Source organism: Brachyhypopomus gauderio, chromosome 17 (genome assembly GCF_052324685.1).
Source record: "Brachyhypopomus gauderio isolate BG-103 chromosome 17, BGAUD_0.2, whole genome shotgun sequence".
Lineage (NCBI taxonomy): Eukaryota > Metazoa > Chordata > Actinopteri > Gymnotiformes > Hypopomidae > Brachyhypopomus > Brachyhypopomus gauderio.
In genome coordinates this window covers 2,575,789-2,598,199 of record NC_135227.1, presented here as the reverse complement: position 1 = coordinate 2,598,199, position 22,411 = coordinate 2,575,789, and the positions used below count along the sequence as shown (strand labels likewise).

General features: G+C 43.6%; 1 protein-coding gene across 2 annotated transcripts in view; it reads right to left on the bottom strand.

The window, feature by feature from the left end:
* tdp1 (tyrosyl-DNA phosphodiesterase 1) overlaps positions 1 to 22,411 on the bottom strand; it is a 39,828-nt gene that overhangs the window by 11,061 nt on the left and 6,356 nt on the right. The window contains exons 7-15 of one of the 2 annotated variants that reach the window (XM_076977885.1): positions 21,209 to 21,301; positions 18,684 to 18,854; positions 18,522 to 18,600; positions 17,393 to 17,578; positions 14,214 to 14,486; positions 11,149 to 11,197; positions 10,579 to 10,645; positions 9,839 to 9,946; positions 5,631 to 5,733 (exon numbers count right to left, since the gene is read on the bottom strand). In XM_076977885.1, the coding sequence (XP_076834000.1) occupies positions 5,631 to 5,733; positions 9,839 to 9,946; positions 10,579 to 10,645; positions 11,149 to 11,197; positions 14,214 to 14,486; positions 17,393 to 17,578; positions 18,522 to 18,600; positions 18,684 to 18,854; positions 21,209 to 21,301 (1,129 nt within the window). The remainder of the gene's footprint in view (positions 1 to 5,630; positions 5,734 to 9,838; positions 9,947 to 10,578; positions 10,646 to 11,148; positions 11,198 to 14,213; positions 14,487 to 17,392; positions 17,579 to 18,521; positions 18,601 to 18,683; positions 18,855 to 21,208; positions 21,302 to 22,411) is intronic. The other variant, XM_076977886.1, reaches the window with a different exon arrangement.

Here is a 22,411-nt window from a genome sequence, read left to right as displayed (position 1 = left end):
ACAGCTGCCACTGTACTGGTTCAGTCTGACAGCTGCCATCGTACCGGTTCAGTCTGACAGCTGCCACTGTACTGGTTCAGTCTGACAGCTGCCATCGTACCGGTTCAGTCTGACAGCTGCCACTGTACGGGTTCAGTCTGACAGCTGCCACTGTACTGCTTCAGTCTGACAGCTGCCACTGTACGGCTTCAGTCTGACAGCTGCCACTGTACTGCTTCAGTCTGACAGCTGCCACTGTACTGGTTCAGTCTGACAGCTGCCATCGTACCGGTTCAGTCTGACAGCTGCCACTGTACTGGTTCAGTCTGACAGCTGCCATCGTACCGGTTCAGTCTGACAGCTGCCACTGTACTGCTTCAGTCTGACAGCTGCCACTGTACTGCTTCAGTCTGACAGCTGCCACTGTACGGCTTCAGTCTGACAGCTGCCACTGTACGGCTTCAGTCTGACAGCTGCCACTGTACGGCTTCAGTCTGACAGCTGCCACTGTACGGCTTCAGTCTGACAGCTGCCACTGTACGGGTTCAGTCTGACAGCTGCCACTGTACTGCTTCAGTCTGACAGCTGCCACTGTACGGCTTCAGTCTGACAGCTGCCACTGTACGGCTTCAGTCTGACAGCTGCCACTGTACGGCTTCAGTCTGACAGCTGCCATCGTACCGGTTCAGTCTGACAGCTGCCACTGTACTGCTTCAGTCTGACAGCTGCCACTGTACTGCTTCAGTCTGACAGCTGCCACTGTACTGCTTCAGTCTGACAGCTGCCACTGTACGGCTTCAGTCTGACAGCTGCCACTGTACGGCTTCAGTCTGACAGCTGCCACTGTACGGCTTCAGTCTGACAGCTGCCACTGTACGGCTTCAGTCTGACAGCTGCCACTGTACGGGTTCAGTCTGACAGCTGCCACTGTGCTGGTTTTGTCTCTCAGCCCGTCATATGTACGTGGATTTAAGAAACTTTTCCTTTTCGTTGTAGTGGCAGGTTCTTTTGAATTTAACACAGCTTTCTGTTACATCTTAAGAAAAGCAGATTGACAATCCCGCTGAAATCTGTCATAGCCTCCACCTGACTGCTACAGCTGCTACACGGCAGCAGTGTATAATTACAGAGACCTCTCGGCTCAGACACAGGTACTGATTACAAGGCAAGTGGCATTTCAGGATATGACTAAATATGAGGACTTAATTAAAAGCATAAAGGAGACATTGTTCATATTGCCGTCTATGGCCTTCTTAAAATTGTAAGACTAATTGAAGAGCCGCTGCAATAAATGCTCCGAGACAGACTCACACTGGCCTTGTTAAAGGAAAAAAAGCCTGTAGTACAGAACTGAACTGCTTTCATTTTTGAAAATGGGTGAGGCAGGCCACGATTCATGCTTGAAAAAATATAGAAGTGAAGGAAATAACCTAATTCGTAAAATATATATTTGAAGTGTCCAGGTGTGAAAACAAAGGTCTTTCAGATGCCCGGTGGGCATCCTCCTTCACGCAAACAGTTTAATACCACAGTAAAACATTCTGTTGCACTCAGACCTAGAAATACAGGGAATACAGAACCCACAGCCTATGGAATTAATGAATGAATGAATGAAATGTGCCATATTTGTCAATTTTTCACCGCAATCGAAATTTGTCCTCCGCATTTACCCATCAGTGCAATTAGAACACACACACAAACACACACACTAGTGATTACCAGGGGGCTGTGGTGCACACATGCCCAGAGCGGTGGGCAGCCCTAGCCCGGGGAGCATCTGGGGTTAGGTACCTTGCTCAAGGGCACCTCAGTCATGGCCTCAGGTCTGGGAATCGAACCCACCACCTTCCGGTCACAAGACCAGTTCCCTACCACAGGACAATGATTGCCCCGTCATCACAAGACTTACAACTTACAATGTCCTCGGGATAGGTGTACTGATGTGTCCTCGGGTTAGGGGTTAGGTGTACTGATGTGTACTTAGGTTAGGTGTACTGATGTGTACTTAGGTTAGGGGTTAGGTGTACTGATGTGAACTTGGGTTAGGTGTACTGATGTGTACTTAGGTTAGGTGTACTGATGTGTACTTAGGTTAGGGGTTAGGTGTACTGATGTGTCCTCGGGTTAGGGGTTAGGTGTACTGATGTGTACTTAGGTTAGGGGTTAGGTGTACTGATGTGTCCTCGGGTTAGGGGTTAGGTGTACTGATGTGTACTTAGGTTAGGGGTTAGGTGTACTGCTGTGTACTTAGGTTAGGGGTTAGGTGTACTGATGTGTACTTAGGTTAGGTGTTAGGTGTACTGATGTGTCCTCGGGTTAGGGGTTAGGTGTACTGATGTGTACTTGGGTTAGGGGTTAGGTGTACTGATGTGTACTTAGGTTAGGGGTTAGGTGTACTGATGTGTACTTAGGTTAGGTGTACTGATGTGTACTTAGGTTAGGTGTACTGATGTGTACTTAGGTTAGGGGTTAGGTGTACTGATGTGTACTTAGGTTAGGGGTTAGGTGTACTGAGGTGTACTTAGGTTAGGGGTTAGGTGTACTGAGGTGTACTTAGGGGTTAGGTGTACTGATGTGTACTTAGGTTAGGGGTTAGGTGTACTGATGTGTACTTAGGTTAGGTGTACTGATGTGTACTTAGGTTAGGGGTTAGGTGTCCTAATGTGAACTTAGGTTAGGGGTTAGGTGTACTGAGGTGAGGTGTAGTGATGTGTACTTAGTTTTAGGTGTATTGATGAGTCCTTGGGTTAGGTGTACTGATGTGAACTTAGTTTAGGTGTACTAATGTGTCCTCGGGTTAGGTGTACTGATATGTGTCCATCCTGGGAACCAGACCAAGATGTCCACTCTCAACAGCCTTATTTTTCATTGAAACTTCAGGCACAGCCATATGACAAAGCAATAAAATTGAGGAAACAGATAACCATTTCCTACACACCCACACACACATACATAAATCATTAATCTATTCCTCCACTGGGTGAAAACAGTTCAGAATCCTTTTCTCAGAATGCATATTGGCGACATTAAAGCATTTACGCATGAACATTTGACCCAGGACGTCAGAATGATTCAAGCTTAATTACATACATTTATTAACAACAAGATATGATGACCTCAAACACTTAATCCCTCTCTAACCATAACAGGCTGAATCACAAGTATAAAAACGAGAATGAAGCTCTGTATCAGTTCTTTTCAGTGCTTCCTGTCGGTTCTATCTGCTGACATTGCTGTCACACAGTTTCATTGGAAACCCAAGAGGCCAGGAAGCAGACCTTCAACATTACAGAAGAAGAGAACAATCAGTGGCTTAGAAGCACAGACGTTTGTACTGTGCTTTTTAGCAAGGCAATTACAATACATCAAATATACTCAACACCTGACTAATAACCCAGGGTTGAACCTGAACAAATACAGCTTCAGAATATTCCAATCTCACATGTAATCTTTTTGAATACATTTATGAATTACCACGCTTTCAAAACCCTGTCGGCTCAACAACTCTTTCAGTCTGGTGGAAAGCAAACAAAATCACTGAATCATCACCTTATAAATACATGCCAATTTGGCAACATCACACCCTTCAAAGCCACACACCTCTGTAAAAGGAAAAAAGACACAGAGGATTTATTAGTTTCATTACCTTTTCAAAAACAACGGCTTCTTAGTGTCCACAAAAATGATACAGAAATATGATACTGATTTTTCTGTATGCACAACAGAAATCCATCATTAAATAAAGAAAAAAATCCTTCAATATTGATGACAGACACCTTAAACCCGCGTAGCAAACAAACTGAATGCTACACTTTATCAACTTTTATTGACATCAGATCAACAGCACTAATAAACAATAACTGAGGCAGACATTCAAGACAACAGGCTATATCAGAGGCAACACAATCAGTCCAGATAACCCCGGACACTGCCTAACCCAGGCTGTCTGTCAATGGAGGGAGCACCTCCCCATCCCCCCCCTCAACAACTTACGTTCGCCCCCCCGAAATTTTCTGACGCCCCCTCACTGTATATGTTCTGGCGCCGGCCCTGAGCTCATCACAGGACTGAAACACAGTAATGGAGCCCACAGCCATCATAAGAGAAAGCCTCGCTGCATTAATAGAGCCTCCCGATGAGATGTGCATTATGGTCAGGGCATGTCCTCCTGACAGGACAGAGACTGAAGGCCAGCTTCCCACCCCTCTGAACCATATGCACGTGAGCATGCACACACACACCCATGCACGTGAGCATGCAAACATGCACGTGAGCACGCACAGACACACCCATGCACGTGAGCATGCACCCATGCATATTAGAATGCACAGATGAAATAGATGAAATACTACTACTATTATGAATTATAATCTTAATCAAAGGCTTACACAAACCAATACATTATTTTCACTCAAAAACAGGCCCCACCCCATCCCCATCCTGTCTTCTAGCCCTATCCTCTCTCAGACCTGAGCTCCTCCCCCTTCGCCACAGCTAGTGAACTGAACTGTATGGTTGCTTAGCAACTTTTGAAGTAATTCAGCAAGGACAAATTACCCCACGAGTATCTGTGGACTGCACAAAAGCTGTCTCTTGTCCTACAGAGCAAAAAATAGAGAGGTTTGTCTTTCACGGGAATCTATAAACTCTTGTATGTTTGTATGCTAAGAGGGTTTTGATGTGAGCCCAATGCTGTCCTGCCTAGCAGATGGCTAATGCAAGACAAAACGTCAGGCACAACACACCGTACACTTCAGCTCGCAGACGAAAACAAGGAAATGCCTGCAGGGAGAACTTTATCGAAACTGGGTCTTATGCCAATTAGAACACAATGCTTTCGAACATGCATCTGATTGGTTAAGTGTGCAGGGAGTGCTTATTTTATGCAAAAGTTCAATTTAAAAGTGCAAGTTGAATGTACAAATAAATAACCACATTTATAGGCAAACTATATGCGGAGGTATAATATTACTCTCTCATTAATATGGAGAAATCCAGATAGCACTGAGGGGAGTCTGAAAATTACACTACGTGATTACTTTATTATGTACACCTACGCTACTGCCGTACATACAGGCCACTATCCTGCCAGTCGTTTCAGAGGTTATGGGCATGTATGCAAATTATTTTAAAAGATACGACCGGTGAGGTCTGAATTTGCTGGACAAGTATATATATAAATCATACTGGATATAAAAAGTGTTTGCATAAGCAGAATTTAAAAGAGTATGTACAGTATGAATGCTTGTTAAAGGATCTCAGCATGTCTTGGTCAAGTTCCCTCATGAAAGAAGTGAATGAAGGTTTAAACTATACACAGGGTACATGACTGATTCAGACACTAGCTTCCCACTTCTTACAGAGAACTGTGAAATGTCTGGCAAGATATATGGCACAACTTCAACGCTGGAATAAACAGAATACGTTTGGCAGGAAATGGCCGAATGTTTTAAGTTCATTATTATTTTGGTCCATCACCCCATATACAGCAGTTAACTGAGAAAACAATGTCTTATAACAATTAAGCACTTCAAAAAATTATCATCACTTTATTTTAAAATATTATTTTGAAATACTGCATACGTTCAGTTTAAGTTGAGATGAATGACATTCACACCCACTTAAGAGATGTTCTACGTGATGATACTCACAAAGGCAGATGGCGTGTAGAGAACCCCAAGCTCATAGGAGCGAACCATCATCTGAGAGCCGTTCTTCTCCAGAGCACCCCACGCTGCTTTGGACAAATTGGCACTGTGGACACAAGCAGGCAAAACACAATCAGGTGAAAAATTCAGTTTTAAATACAGTTATATGTGAGGAAACTAATATGTAAAACAACTAATAAGGTATCTAAACTCCAGGAACTCATGTAGTCACAGGGATAATATAAAATGAAATTCATCCTCTTCTTATTGCGATCAATCGGATATCAAAGACTTTGAAACTCCAGCAATGCCTCAGCAAAAACGACGTGAGGTCTCCCAGTGTCTGGGATTCTCTGTTTGAAACCATCCTGACGGACGGATAAGGAACCATTCGGATGGATAAGGAAAGCGGTAGACAGTGGCTCAAGACGCCGCAGGCCAGAATCTTTAATCTTCATGAAAGAGAATGGATAAATCAGTGGTGCCGGTCCAACTGCCGCAGGCCTGCTAACACAGAGCAGAATCATCTCCACACCCTACTGCAAACCTGCCACGATATAAACAGTGAAGACAGGCTGGCTGTTCAAACTCACCAGGGATAGAAGTCATTGCATTTTACATTCCATGGGGATCTTGTTTTATGGTTGACAGATATCTAATTCTATAGTCTACAGGGATCTCGTTCTATAATCTACATGATACTCATTCTAGAGCTCCACAGGGATCTCATTCTACAGTGGAACGTTTACATTCTAAATCTAAATCTAATCTGCACAGGCATCTTGATCTACAGTCCACAGTAGTGTCCCACATCTGTAAAACCTTCAGTAAGTGCCCCTTTCTATCCTCACAGGCAGAAATGGTGTTCGTTTGAGGCCTTGGGTTCTGCACATTAATGATCTCAATCTGTGTGCAGTGCTGCTTTTTCTAACTTTCCTCTTTGTTTTGTTTTCTGACACACTTGAGACCGTCGTGGACAATGTTCTTTTCAGCGGTTTCTTGCCTCAAATATGCCATGCCCTTGGGGGACGGCTAAAAATGGCTACAAATTTCACAACAGTACTTGTTTATTAATACAGCAGATAACAGTTTCTGATACCATGTCCATATTTAGCCCATATGAGCTTCTGAAGCTAGTCACTCTGTGAATATCTGACCATATCAATGATCTGCTCATGCTGATCCACAGGCAACTCATTCTACAGTCCACAGGGATCTCATTCTATAATCCACAGGGATCTCATTCTATAATCCATGGGGATCTCATTCTATAATCCATGGGGATCTCATTCTACAGTCCCCATTTCTCTGCTTAAGCAGAGATCATCCTTCAGCACTATTTATTCTAGGGCATCATGATAACTAACAAAACAACTGAGCATGGAAACCAATTCTTGGTCCAGAGTCCATGACACTAAACTGACTTTAATTCTGTATAACCTCCGACACCATAAACACCAGGGCTCCAACATGGCACTATAAAATCAAACGGTTATGATTCTGCTGCTAGGTGATGACCAACGATACGAGGCAGTCTAAGCTTAATTAAACATAAACAGATCAGACATGGTAAACATGCACATAGGGGCCAGCGGGAGGATTCCTCTTAATTAAACACAGCTCATAAGCATTTGAAACAACACGTTCTCAGGGCAGGAGCCACACATGAGTGTATAAACGGCGTGAGCTGCTGGGCTGAACACGGACACGGTGGCCAGCCCACACCGAGCAGACACAGCCCTGCATGTGTGGAGAACTTCCACTGCACCCAGCGCCTTTCATCAAAGAGAAGATGCTGAGTTGTGGATAATAAATGTCATTCCACACGCTAGGGTGTCTTTTTAAATAACAGATCTCTAGGATCCAACAATGCCATATTTTGTATGTAATATACAAATATACAGTTTACGTAAGCATACAAAGTCTTGACTGCAATAGACCTAATGTTTTCAATGGTAATGTAATTATTACATTAAGGGAATTTAATTATATTTACTACAAATAGTTAGTAATTATGTAAATCATATAATAATATAAATTCTTTAATTTATAGCAATTACAATTACTATAAATTGTAATTATAATAATTAACAATTATATAATTTTTTTTTCTTCAGTCCACATTCTTCGTTCTGGTTTAAAAATAAATCGTGAGGATTACTGAGAGTCCTGCTGTACCATGGCTTTATTACTAGGGTTGTCCCGATCCGATATTTGGATCGGATCGGCCGCCGATATTAGCAAAAAATGCGTATCGGTATCGGATCGGCAGACACGAGAAAATGCCGATCCAGACTCCCGATCCAGTTTTTTTAAGTCCGATCCCGGTTTTCCTGCGCACCCATTTAGATAATCCATTCCAGTTTTTGCTAGTGAGAGTAAAATCCGGTCCGCATTTTCCAGCACACCTTCAGCACACGAGCGTAGTTTCTGCCCCAATTTAGCTCCGTGGCATCTCGGACCGCCGTGTAAATTTGAAGTTATCGGTCAGTTGTGTGGGATTATTTTACCTTAAAGGATGACAAAGACGAAGAGGTAGAGTGCAACATATGCCACAGTAAAGTCAAGCGTTGTGGTAAAGCTGTAAGAACTTTTAATACCACCAATCTAATCAAGCATTTAGCGAAATACCACCACCATAAACAACATGACGAGTTTCTAATGAAAACCGAAGACAAAAAGAAAGGTCCTACACAACTAACACTGGCAGAAACGTTTGAATTGAAGGGAGTGTATAGATGGGGATGGAGCAGCAAAGTGTGGAGTAGAAGGCATTTTGCTTTTAATTAGTTTACGATATGTGCACGGATTTTTTTTAAAGCTTTGGTTTACACTTGTTCAAGAGCACTGATGGATGTTAATGTTAATGTTAATAATAGACTATTTTCCACTCAGGTTGTGTTTTTTTTATATAATTTACAATATTATTTGCACTTGTGGCTTTTTAATCCTTGGTTTACTGATGCTATTTCTGTTTGTTATTTAATATTTTGTCTATTTTGAGTTTATTAATTGCTAAATAAACAGGTCAGTTTCTCCTTACCAACCATTGTGTATTATTCAAACACCTAATTCAGCTGGCTACTTGTTATCAAGAGTAAAACGCTTTTCAACATGAGTTTGACAACAAAGTAAGTTGGCTAAATAACTTTAAACTTTAATACATGCTCGGATAGGCCGGTATCAGTATCGGCCGATATCGGTATCGGATCGGAAGTGCAAATAAATATCGGTATCGGATCGGAAGTTCAAAAAGCTGGATCGGGACATCCCTATTTATTACCCAATATGAGAGATATGACACAATACGGGAAACTACAGGGGCCCCAGTGTAAGGGCCCAGGAGTAACCAACGTCAGGGATTAGCCAACTCGACCACGGACTTCAACGTCTTATTAATCTATGCCTCCAGTTCCAGAAAGCACCACTTTCTGAGAGCCTGACATCACAGGAGTAGATTTGACACAGATGACTTCACATACTGATTCCTGTCCTGTGATGCAGCAGACCCAGGAGCCAATCAGAGAACTCTCTTTACGGCTGAACGAATAGTTGCTGGTAAGACCCAATCAATAGCACGGGACACAGACCACAGGTGACAGGTGGGCACGACGTTCGCTGACGGACTGAGAGCATGCCTGGTATGTCACAGGGTGTAAAGAGCACACAGCTCCATTAATAACACACCATGCAAGAATCTCTGCGGATCCCAGATGTCGATGTTGTGTTTGAAAGATGTTTTGAAGATGCAGACAGTAGAGAGGAGAAATAACAGGACAGGAGGTCTCCAGGGCTGTCAGGGCTGCTGAGAAGATTAAAGTAAACGGCAAACGCAACAGGACAGAGACCAGTAGAGGCAGTGGTGGTAGGCTGCAGGATTATATGATACCCAACCGGACAGAGACCAGTAGAGGCAGTGCTGGTAGGCAGCAGGGTTATATGATTTTGGGTAATTTCTGGGAGAGCACATACAGCAAACATAGTGTCGCACGATCAGAACAAATGATTGCATTATCATTTTGAAAAAACATCAAGCTTGAGAATAAATAATAAATTCCTAATAATAAATAGAATATAGGACATTTTATTGTCAGTAATGAAATTTATTATACATCATGAAATATTCAAGACATTGTGTATAATTAAGCAAGCTATACAGACCAAGATAAATGCAATCATTACGTTACTGCGTCTGATTGATAGCATCTCACCTTGTAACAAGAAACCAGGCCAGCTGAGAGTAGTCTGGTGATGCCCTGGTGTAGATCTTAATGTGGGGCATAGCACTGCTTCTACCACATGTTTCTGCCTTCCAGTGGCTAATCACCATGTTTGAAGGAAGAGAGGCAGTGAGGGATAGAGGGAGGGGGGGTGGAAGGGGTGAGAGAGAGAGAGAGGGAGGAAGGATAGAGGGAAGGAGGGAGGAGTTGAGGGAGGAGAGAGAGAGAGAGAGAGAGAGAGAGAGAGAGAGAGAGAGAGAGAGAGAGAGAGAGAGAGAGAGAGAGAGAGAGAGAGAGAGAAAGAATCATCAGTTGTTTAGACACCGCCTTAATAATTTTGTCTTCATTCCAACGAGGTGACAATCACACGTAATTACTGGTTGAGAAAGCACTATTTACTGAATATGAAAAAAAAAATAATTCTACAGTACATCAAAAAAGATTGTTGGGTTCTGTTAATCATTGTGATGAACTGAAACGCAGAGAAATTACGAATGGCAACGAGACCAAATATCGCCAAAGTGTCTTTGGTCCACGTCTTTATCTAAATCTGACTACACACAAGTCACTCAGAGCCTGTGGCCCTTTATTAACAGGACTACTAAACTGATCTCTACATTAGCAAGACTGAACTGTGCACGCCATGTATTTAAATAGTTACTCAGAAGGCAAAGTATCACTGAAGGCTATAAACAGGTCTGAACAAGGGGGTGCGGATGTGAAGAACTTACTGGAAGTAAGAGTGGAGCCAGAGCTGCTTCTGTGCTGTCTGGATACTGTAGGGCAAGGAACCCCCGGCTACAGCCGTGACCACAGCGTTAGTCCCCCAACACGCTCAACACGCTCAGTTTTATTATAGTGATTTGAAATCCTCTTCACCAAGCGCAAATGACATTTTCCACAAACATCACACTAGAGGCTTAAAATGCAGGGCATGTGAAATAATACGTAGTGCAGATACTAACGTTTACTAACGTAAATACTAGTAAATACTAACGTTTCAAATATACAGCTTTGTTTTCAAGATTCTTCCTCATTGATTATGCTGTGTTATAGGTTTATGCCTATATATATATACCTATAACTTTTTTTCATTTCCTTAAAATAATATTTATAATTGTACTACTAATACATTGATTTCATCATTATTATTTTTAATTTTCAGGCTACATATGGGCCACAATTTGAGACACCCAAGAAGAAAAATGGTCAAAAAGAAAAATAAATAAAACAAGTAAATAAAATAAACACACACACACACACACACACACACACACACAAAAGAAAGTAGAAAGTAGTACCTGGGTAGCCTTCCAAGCTGGTGCGAACATTGTCTACTGAAGGATAAACCTAGAGAAGACAGACGGAGAAGTCTTGAACCAAACACAGTTATTATCTTTCCTGTGTAGGGGTGTTGGCAATTGAAGATGGGAGTGGCAAAAGAAAAAAAAACCAAAATAAAAGAAGGCATTTCGGCTCAATACAATCACACCTCCAGCAAAAGGGTGTTCTTTCTCACTAAAAGTGAGATTAGATTTTTTTTTTTACATTCAATCTATGTAGATGTGAACTGTGTGGCATTTATTCCATGCACATGTGCGTTAGAACATCTTTTGTCTGCACAGAAGGCTCAGCAGTCTGCCATGTGGTGCCCACTGACATTTAACAAGATCCATCAGGAGAAATCAATCTGTGCTCCTTCGTTGGAGCAGACGTTCTTAAATAAATGACACAACTGCACAAGCTTTTGTCCAAATCTGGCATTGTTTCGTGTGCAGTTATTTGGCTGGGACATCATCTGTTCGCACCCAATCCCCAGTGAGGCAGGCCTACTCCCTGTCGCACACGTGTGGGACTGCGATCAGGTGTTTATCCCAGATGTTGAGCTGGCTGCTTCGTCTCCTGCGATGAAGGGAAAGGGTTACTTCTGCTTTCCGCCAAATTTCAATTTTGATTCCTGCAGATAACTTTTATTTTCAGTAGGGTTGTCCCGATCCGATATTTGGATCGGATCGGCCGCCGATATTAGCAAAAAATGCGTATCGGTATCGGATCGGCAGACACGAGAAAATGCCGATCCAGACTCCCGATCCAGTTTTTTAAAGTCCGATCCCGGTTTTCCTGCGCACCCATTTAGATAATCCATTCCAGTTTTTGCTAGTGAGAGTAAAATCCGGTCCGCATTTTCCAGCACACCTTCAGCACACGAGCGTAGTTTCTGCCCCAATTTAGCTCCGTGGCATCTCGGACCGCCGTGTAAATTTGAAGTTATCGGTCAGTTGTGTGGGATTATTTTACCTTAAAGGATGACAAAGACGAAGAGGTAGAGTGCAACATATGCCACAGTAAAGTCAAGCGTTGTGGTAAAGCTGTAAGAACTTTTAATACCACCAATCTAATCAAGCATTTAGCGAAATACCACCACCATAAACAACATGACGAGTTTCTAATGAAAACCGAAGACAAAAAGAAAGGTCCTACACAACTAACACTGGCAGAAACGTTTGAATTGAAGGGAGTGTATAGATGGGGATGGAGCAGCAAAGTGTGGAGTAGAAGGCATTTTGCTTTTAATTAGTTTACGATATGTGCACGGATTTTTTTTAAAGCTTTGGTTTACACTTGTTCAAGAGCACTGATGGATGTTAATGTTAATGTTAATAATAGACTATTTTCCACTCAGGTTGTGTTTTTTTTATATAATTTACAATATTATTTGCACTTGTGGCTTTTTAATCCTTGGTTTACTGATGCTATTTCTGTTTGTTATTTAATATTTTGTCTATTTTGAGTTTATTAATTGCTAAATAAACAGGTCAGTTTCTCCTTACCAACCATTGTGTATTATTCAAACACCTAATTCAGCTGGCTACTTGTTATCAAGAGTAAAACGCTTTTCAACATGAGTTTGACAACAAAGTAAGTTGGCTAAATAACTTTAAACTTTAATACATGCTCGGATAGGCCGGTATCAGTATCGGCCGATATCGGTATCGGATCGGAAGTGCAAATAAATATCGGTATCGGATCGGAAGTTCAAAAAGCTGGATCGGGACATCCCTAATTTTCAGGCGATGTTCCACTTAGGGGCATAACAGCATTTATTAAAGAAATCATGCATCAGCAGGGACAGCATTTACTGGGGGCAGTGAGTATGTCTGGGTAGTATGGTGGTAGTAAATTGAATACCGGCATGACGCATTGTCATGATTTGGATCTTGGACTCTGTGGCCATACTGTGACAGCGAAAAACAGCGAATCAGAAACCGTCCTGCTGACGAGACCCTGTAAACACGAGCACGAACCGCTGCGACCGGCAAACGCTCGGAGGGGCCGCAGATACGCGGATGGACACGGCGGTTCGGCCCTCGTGAATCTCCGCCGTTGTGTCTTCTGGGCTCGCGTCATTATCTTCGCGTTTCTCTTCATGTTCGCCGTCTTAAAGCGTCCGAATACGGATTTGCCCCAAATAAACGTTGCTCATCTCCGCACACGCGTCCGGCCTGGCCTAGTTTCATTTTACAGAATAAGTGACCACCCAAGGACACAGTGAGTGATGTTGTGGTTAGTATGTTGCAAGTCTCTCTGTGTTGTCAGGCTGAAGTTTGTTTCTTGTTATCTTGTTTCATTTTATTCGTGATTTCGTTGTTAACTGCTTTCAGCTCTACTGAACTGTGTAATGGGTGATCTCCACAAAGGCATTTCATCTTGCCTTACTGTATGTTTACAATAATTGCTATGTGTGACATACCTGTGACATGGCTATGCAAGACTACTTACTGATCTGTTTTTAGAATACAACATGTCTAAATCATTGCTCTTCATATACAGATTATTGTTTGAACTTGCTTTAAATGTATTAAGGTCAATTATCTATAAATGATAAAAAATATATATATTACTTGGGAAGGTAATTTAATTATTACTCATGTTCCTCAGAGATTTTAGCCCAGTTTGAATCCTGCCCCACGTTTCTTATGCTTTTAATTACTTAATGACCAGGAAAAACAACCCCAGATAATTTTAATCCTTCAGAAAGCATTTACTTGAGTTGTGTACTAAAGGCCTCAGGGTGATACTTCTGGTTAGCTTTAGGTATTTCATAGTATGGGATCTCATGCTCTTATACGTTTGGCTGATTCCATCATTATCCTCACCTGAAAGGCAGATGATGCTTCATGAGTGTGTGAACTCACCCACCATGCTCAAAGCCCCCGCCATCTTTCCCCAGTTCTTACTCTCCGATCTTGTTTTGTCAACGGGCCCCTAAAATGATCTTATTCTCAGGCTAGACCGTCCAATCGCAGCCAAGTTTCATCCAGGCTGAAACATGGAGCGTGTGCGGGAACGTGCAGTGAGAACCAACCTCTCCGCCCTGCCTCACACTCCTGTGTCTGGGTACATCATCCATCTCTGATGGCGAGGTTCCACCCTGGAGTGGGCCAGCGCATTCTGTCTGACGTCCACCAGGGGGAGCTGCAGCAGCTGGTGTGGTCAGGGGGAAGGCCAGGAGGAGGACGGTCTGTTCGGTCTGTCGTAGCATGGTGCGGCCGTGAGGGGTTGAGCAGCTCGAGGTTTGCTGTCCACTCCACGGGTGGTGAAGCAACGTCTGCCAGTGTTCCCTGACTATACAACCAAGCTAATGTAATCCAGAGGCAAACTGATTTGAACCCGCACCACGGTGCAGGGTTACTCACACCATAGAGCAGGGTTACTCACACCACGGTGCAGGTTTACTCACACCACGGTGCAGGGTTACTCACACCATAGAGCAGGGTTACTCACACCACGGTGCAGGGTTACTCACACCATGGTGCAGGGTTACTCACACCATAGAGCAGGGTTACTCACACCACGGTGCAGGGTTACTCACACCATAGAGCAGGGTTACTCACACCATGGTGCAGGGTTACTCACACCATTCAGCAGGGTTACTCACACCACGGTGCAGGGTTACTCACACCACGGTGCAGGGTTACTCACACCACACTGCAGGGTTACTCACACCACACTGCAGGGTTACTCACACCATAGAGCAGGGTTACTCACACCACACAGCAGGGTTATGCCAAGCAGTTGCAGGACTGACTTTACTCTCTTCAAAACAATGCTGCTTCTCATTTTTTTACCTGGAGAAAATATCTAAATCCTCTGTGGCCTGCGTGTTTCTCTGTCAGACCATGGCACGCCCTTGGGTGTCCATGTGCTAGTACACCCAGAGCCCAGAGCTCTCCTGTGGCCCAGTGGAGCTGATTCAACTCTGTGCAGGGCATTGTGGATAGAAATAATCGGCTCCTTAAGGCCTTATGTTAAGCTCCTCTTGATCCTCTGCGGTCAGTGGATATGAGATTACTGTGCTGCACTTTGGCATCAGCAAAGCATCAGAGGTCAAAGGTCACGTCTATGACATATAGCTCTCTAGCTTTTAATCTGTTTTCTCCGCTCCTCTGTTTGAATGCGGAAAAGCCGTCAGAGGCTGCACAAGCTTGGTTCCGTGTGTGTGTGTGTGTCATTAATAACCAGGCTTTCCAAACAGGGCACCTCCTTCTCTGGGCTGTGGAAACTATTTCGTGGGGTTACAGCAGAGGTGGGACCAAGTCAGTGTTTTGCAAGTCTCAAGTAAGTCCAAGTCTTTATCCTCAAGTCCCGAGTCAAGTCTCAAGTAAAGACAGTCAACTCAAGTCAAGTCTCAAGTCAAGACAGGCAACCGTCAAGTCAAGTCCCAAGTCTGAAATTTGGAATTTCAAGTCCTTTCGAGTCTTTTTTTTTTACAGGCACCAACTCTTTACGAATGCTACGCTGATGCGTTTCTTTACTCGTTTTGTTGGTGTCCGCCAGCCAAAAGATGACAGATCATTTACATTTTATCTTCTCTTAATTACATAAATGTACTTAAACAAGAATGTTTCGTTACATCATTTTACACGAAAATAGCAAGCTTCATCGTAAGCAAGATGCTGTCATTACGAATGGTTATTCTAAACATTTGGATAAAATGTTTAAATATAGACTAATAAAAGGTTAGGGTTATATTTTCATTGTTTTCTGTTATTGTGAGGTCACGGTGTACTATTGTTACCTGGAGGATCAGTGGGGTCACATATTCTGATGGCTGGCGTCAGAATTGGTGACCCCAGTTAAAAAGGCTCACCTGTACATCCCATTCATGATTTCTTTGTTGGCTGCAATGGTGAGGGGATGGTAAATCTTGTTTAAGTACATTTATGTAATTAAGAGACGATAAATGTAAATATAAACATCTGTCATATTTTGGCTCGTGGACACCAACAAAACGAGTAAAGAAAGTGCATCAGCGTAGTTTACGTAGCATTCGTAAAGCGTTTGTGCCTCTGAACAGAAACTGTGAAATAGCGCCCCCTGTGGTCACAAAACTCGACGGTCACAGAATCTGGTGTAACGCCGGTCTGCGTCAGAAGGACGGAAATGAAATTAATGGGGCGCACTTTATAAATATTAATATGCGTTTTAAAATTTAGATTTGGGGTAAAAAAAAATCAAGTCTTTTCAAGTAAACAGGTTCAAGTCCAATTCAAGTCCCAAGTTATTGGTGTAAAAGTCCAAGTCAAGTCTAAGTCTCTGAATATTTTTTCAAGTCAAGTCAAAAGTCTTAATATTAATGACTCGAGTCTGACTCGAGTCCAAGTCATGTGACTCGAGTCCCCACCTCTGGGTTACAGCAGTAAGAGCCCGGAGCTTCGGTAGCTCCGTTGGGTCTGTCCTCAGGGTCAGGGGTTCAGGGTCAGGGGTTCAGGGTCAGCAGGGCGTGTCAGGAGTCCCTTACTAAAACACTGCACTGAACACTGAACCGACTGAAAGTGATTGCTGAGTTATGTATGAAAGGGAACAACAAATCCCATAAAGGTTGCCGTGGAGCTCGGAGAAGAGCACATTTTTCAGCAGTATTTGAAACGGGAGTGATGCATTTTAAGCATGTGGGGGTTAGTCACATGGTCTGCCATACAGGTGTGAATAAAGGCACCATCAGACAGACATGTGAGGGCATGATATCCCATCACAGACCACCTTGCATCTGGGTCCCTTTCTGCAGGGAAGGCTGGTTCATAATAGCGTAATAAACAGATAATATTAAATTAATTTTATGTGAAAGCAATACGTAAATCTAATGCCATCTCCGTAATTTATACTGAGATTTTTAAATAATAAATCTTAATAATAATAATAATAATAATAGTTATAATATATAATATATTTTACTACTTTTTGGTATTTCATTGTTGTCTGGATAATGGAAAATACTGTGATGTGAATAAAACAGTGATTTTAAAAATCCAGCCCTTCTGAAAGCACAAGTTGCCTGAGGTGTATATTTAATTCTACCTGACTCTGCCCTAATTAAACGAACAGAACCAACTAGACGCTCACTGACCCAAAGGGCTCGCAGGGTTGGGGGGGGGGAATGTTCTGTTGTTCTTCTCCAGGTATGCACACGGCAGCAGCCCCAGCTAAGCTCAGAAGGCAGGAGCGTTTGTGCAGGTGGGACGTGGGACCTTCTGCGAGACTCACCAGGAGCAGCGGGGCCTCGGCGCTGCCCGACGAGCTGCCGGTCTTCCCCAGCGTCGTCAGCGTGCGCTGGAACTCTGCTGCCAGCCACTTGGTCTTATCCAGGCCCATAGACCCGATGCTGGAGAACTGGGCGACCACAGGCCACTTCTCCATGTTCGGCACCGGGCAGGTGTTTTCACTCAGCAGCTGGAGGGAGGAGTCAGAGGGGAGGGGCGGGGCAGAGGGGAGGGGTGACTACGGCGCTAGATTGTGTGCACCCACACAGTTCCACTACTGATGCCAGGATGCCAAGAGTCATGTGACCTAGGTGGAAGACGACCTAAAACTATTAAAGGAATGTTTTTAGAGAAAAGCCCAGAAAATTCCTCAGCAAGTTCAGTAACTACACAACTACAGCTCAACCCTTTTTACTCACCACGCAGAATTCCAAACCATACATACAAATAACCACACTATTTCAGTCCCAAAATGTACTCAAACTACTTATCATTTTTTAAGGGGTTTTGGGCATTCTTTTTTATAAGGCTTATCTCAGTAAGAGGCTCAGAACTACATAAGCATCAGGTCGTAATAAGGACTGTAACGAAACTATACCTGTCCCAAAATGAAATGCTGGAGTAAACAATTTGGGATTGTAGATCTTAAAATGTATCTTCATCTTATAAAATTCATCTTATAAAATTCATTTGGGTACAATTAAACATCAGGGAGTCTTAAAAGCTATGATTCAGTGACCTCCATAATAGCAACACCACAAAATAAGGAAGAACATTTATTTTCAATAATAATAGCAAACGGTGAAGAGAAGCTTCCAGGCAGCACAGCAGTGAGGAAAATTATTTGCTTTGTGACTCTGGTCAGGATGACACCGAAGGCCATTTTTTATTCCACATCGTGACAAGTCATGTTATTGAAGAAGAGAAGGAAAAAACACAAAACATAAAAAATAAAATAAAATCTGATGGACCATGGAAACCTGTAGATGCTGTGTGTCATCTTAATGAATTACCAACACAGCATGAAAATAACAAGAGATTTTCCATGTTAATGGAATGTTACTTTCTTTCTTGCATATTTTCCCATCATACCAGCAAAATGTGTGATTCTGGACATTCCCACAAACACTGACCTTCCGCAATTTTAGATGACCCCACTTCTCCATGTCAGGGCCTTGGAACCTTCCTGGAGTGGAACCAATCAAATAGATCCTTCAAAATAAAAGAGCCAATTAAAACAATAACTACGAATGCAGGTTATCCTGCCCAGCTGGAAAACCAAAATATCTTTCCACCTGGTTTCTGACAGGTCGTGTTCCTCGATGCGCTCGATCCATTCGGCCAACTCAGGTGCGCGGTATGCCCTCAGGTACTCCAGCAGGTCACGTTTGAAGTAGGTAGGAGACTCCCCAAGTGTCTCTGGGCTTCCTTCAGGTAACCTGGGGTACAGAGGACTCATCCATAGTCTGTGGACACACAGGGAATATTAAATACTTATGCAGGCCATTCTTATTTTATGATCACTGTATTTCATGCAAGGAATAAATTTTAAAACACTGCAGCTCTGCGCGCGCCAGGGTTGCGTTATCAATAAAGTTTCCCTTCTCGGGATTTTTGGATTAAGCAGTTTCTGCCTCGGTTACCGAACCTGCTTCAATACATTGTTACTGTTAAAAATGCACTTCCAATAAAGTGAGCATTGGAAAAAAAAATTTGCTGCTGAATGTAACTACTAAAGTAACTTGTAATCTAACGTAGTTACTTTTAAAATCAAGTAATCAGTAATGTAACTAAGTTACTTTTAAAAGGAGTAATCAGTAATCGGATTATTTTTTCAAGGTAACTAAGCCATCACTGCACACAAAGCCATCAGTTCCTTCCACTGCTGCACGTCATTCTGAGAGCCTCAAAACTCTTTGGAGAATTGGCACCTTATCTGAAGAGCTGTTTACCAGTGGTCAGTAGTTTGTTATATGTGCATGTGTATTTGTGTCAGTAAAACTGAGCTGATAATATTGTGAGCATATACATCTATGTAAGTTTAAGGCTGAAAGAGACGACAGAGAACCTCAGTGAAGACCTGTTCTACCAGCTGTGGGCGGGGAACATGGGCGGGGAATGTGGGCGGGGAATGTGGGCGGGGAGTTCTCCCTTTGAGGCAACTGACAGGACCCCTGTACAGAGTTGATGCACAGGGCCAAACGAACATTATTTAACATATGAGCCATCAAAACAGCCCGGCACGCTATACTTCATTTTGAAAAGCAAAACGACCCGTAACTGCTGCTGAATGGGGACCTGACAGACACATTACAGCAATATTCCCCGCAGCGTTTTCAGATCAGATCAATATGGTCTCGGAGCGGCACTCTTGAAGGGGAGGCAGAAAAGCCCTTTTACCGAGGACTGGTGACAGAACCTGACTGCTGTACGAATGTCAACGAGAGACCCACCAAGGCTGAATAATGAAAAGACGCGTGAGATGAGATGCAACCCGATGGGGTAACAGCGAGACGTTAATGAGATTCATTGCATGTCTCTGGTGTGCGAGGCTCGGGGGGGGGGGGGGGGGGAAGGGACAGTCAGGCGTGAACGGCGCGGGGTCAGGGAGAGAAGAGGCTGCAACAGCCGCAGAAACAACAGTTCATTTAGCTCCAGCGATTGTGTGGATGTGACCACTTCAAATGCACACGCGAGCTGTTGGTGACACAACAATGCACGTTCTGTGTGATAGAAACTTCCCGGCACGAGGATCCCCAGTTTGTCTCTGTAATTTGTAAAGGGAATTTTCTGGCACAAAGGGGGTGGAGGGTGATTTTAAAGAGCCTCAAAATGACTTTAGAGGTTAAAGGCAGATACAACACAGTGAAACTGCTCACAAATCTCAGAAGAACACAAGGCACTGTTAGACTGTGCTAAAAAGATGATGCTTACAATAAACCAGGATTATCCTGTCATGATCTCTTACACAATCTACTGCAAGGCTGCAGCTCCTTTAAGGTGTGAAGACCCTTTTAACATCAATCAGAGGAGTTAAAATAGCGCTAATGAAATGTGCCATATTTTGTCAATTGTGATTTTTACACCCCAATCGAAATTTGTCCGCCGCTTTTAACCCATCTGTGCAGTCAGAACACACACACATACACACAGTAGTGATTACTAGGGGGCTGTGGATCACACGTGCCCAGAGCGGTGGGCAGCCCTAGCCCGGCGCCCGGGGAGCAGTTGGGGTTAGGTGCCTTGCTCAAGGGCACCTCAGTCATGGCCTCAGGTCTGGGAATTGAACCCACGACCCTCCGGTCACAAGACCAGTTCCCTAACCGCCAGGCCATGACTGCCCCAAAAACACTACACTTGAGTTAAATTTCAGTTAATTGAATCAAGTTATTATTCTGAACAAATCCATCATGCTCTTGTAAATGTAAATGTAAAATGTAAATGCTTTTATGAACCTTAATCTCTCGGTAGCTGACTAATAAAGAGTTTGGACAGTTTGTAAGAGCAGAATCGATGTATTCAGATTCACAAAGCCCGGCATAAAAACCCATTTGGAAGAAATCAACTCCGTTTCAATTTCCTGAAATCATCTGCTCAGTGTGTTGTCATGGCAACTGACCAAAAATGTTTCAGTCTAGTGAATGCAGAGCTACCAGATATCAAAGAAATGCCTTTTTATGAATCTTAGAACAAAACAACTTCAAAAACACAGAGAAGGAGGGAAGCCAAACAGGATTCATCATCACATATGACAAAGCTCATTCATTCCTATAACCAGTCTTTCAGGAGCGTGTGATGAGAGAGACGCTGCCCGTCTCACCCCTGAGTCTTCTGGTACCAGTCAGCCTGGATGAGGTTTGATGTCAGAATAATGACCCTGAATCCCTCCTCATACCACAGAAGCATCATCTTCCTGAAAATGAAAGAAACCGTAGTGAGACTGGAAAAACCGTGAAAGAAACTTCTGAAAAACATGTGACACGTTAAAAAAACCACGTCTCGACAGTACACACTACAGACGCTCTGTTAGCATTAAATATCTAAAGCCAAAATTAACTCTGGCACATAACGACTTATGGTTTTTCTTAATTTTATTACATTCACAAAGATACAGCAGCCATTAGAAGTGCTGGGGGGGGGGGGGGGGGGGGGGGGGGTTCTGTTGTACACACTTCTGTCTAAATAAACACACCTAAATGCACCGGGGTGACACAGGTCTAATCCAACCCAGAAGAACCCCTGCCCTCTGCAGCTGGACGCAGGTGTGTGAGGAACATCCTGCCATTAATGCTTTATTTATTTCATTATGAACTACAACAGGAGCTCTCAAAGGAGGGGGGGAAACCTGTTCAGTTCTTCAGTGCCTGCTCCCGGTCTCTGTTCCTGAATAAATCATGTTAAACCTTCCAAAAAAAAATCCTGTCGACTAGAAACACAGCCCATTAATATTCAACAGGATTTGTGTTTAACGTGCGGTTCAAACTCACGGAGGGTTCGCCCGAGCCCTGCTGTTAAATGCAGGTTAAACTCTCTTAAGACTTCCTACAGGTAGAAAATATGCTTCGCTATCTGATTGGATCCGCCGGCAACTGCGAGGAACACTGGGCCCATCAGATGTCTCCGCGTCCTGCGGCCCGCGGGCGTTTGTTCCGCTAGCGGCCGGCGGACCCCACGGGACAGGCACGCCCCCGCCAGGCTTCTCCCAGAGAGCTGCTTCGCCTTCCCCCTCTAGCACGGCCCCCCGAGCCGCCCGTATTCTGCACACTCTTCCTCGCTCACTCTTCCTCGGCGTGTCGTACTCTCCATCTACGTTCCGTTCATCTGCTCCTACGGACTACTGAAGGCCTACGCTTACAGGTGTAGGACAATGCAGCTGTAGTGGAGGTGTGTTTTGGTGAGTACTGTGTGAAGTGCTACACTCCTGATAACAAGTACACCCACACCTGTAGGGGGCAGCACCTATGCTAATTACGGCGACCCTTTCCACCCGCATAGCTCCAGAGCTACTCTCAAATATAACCAT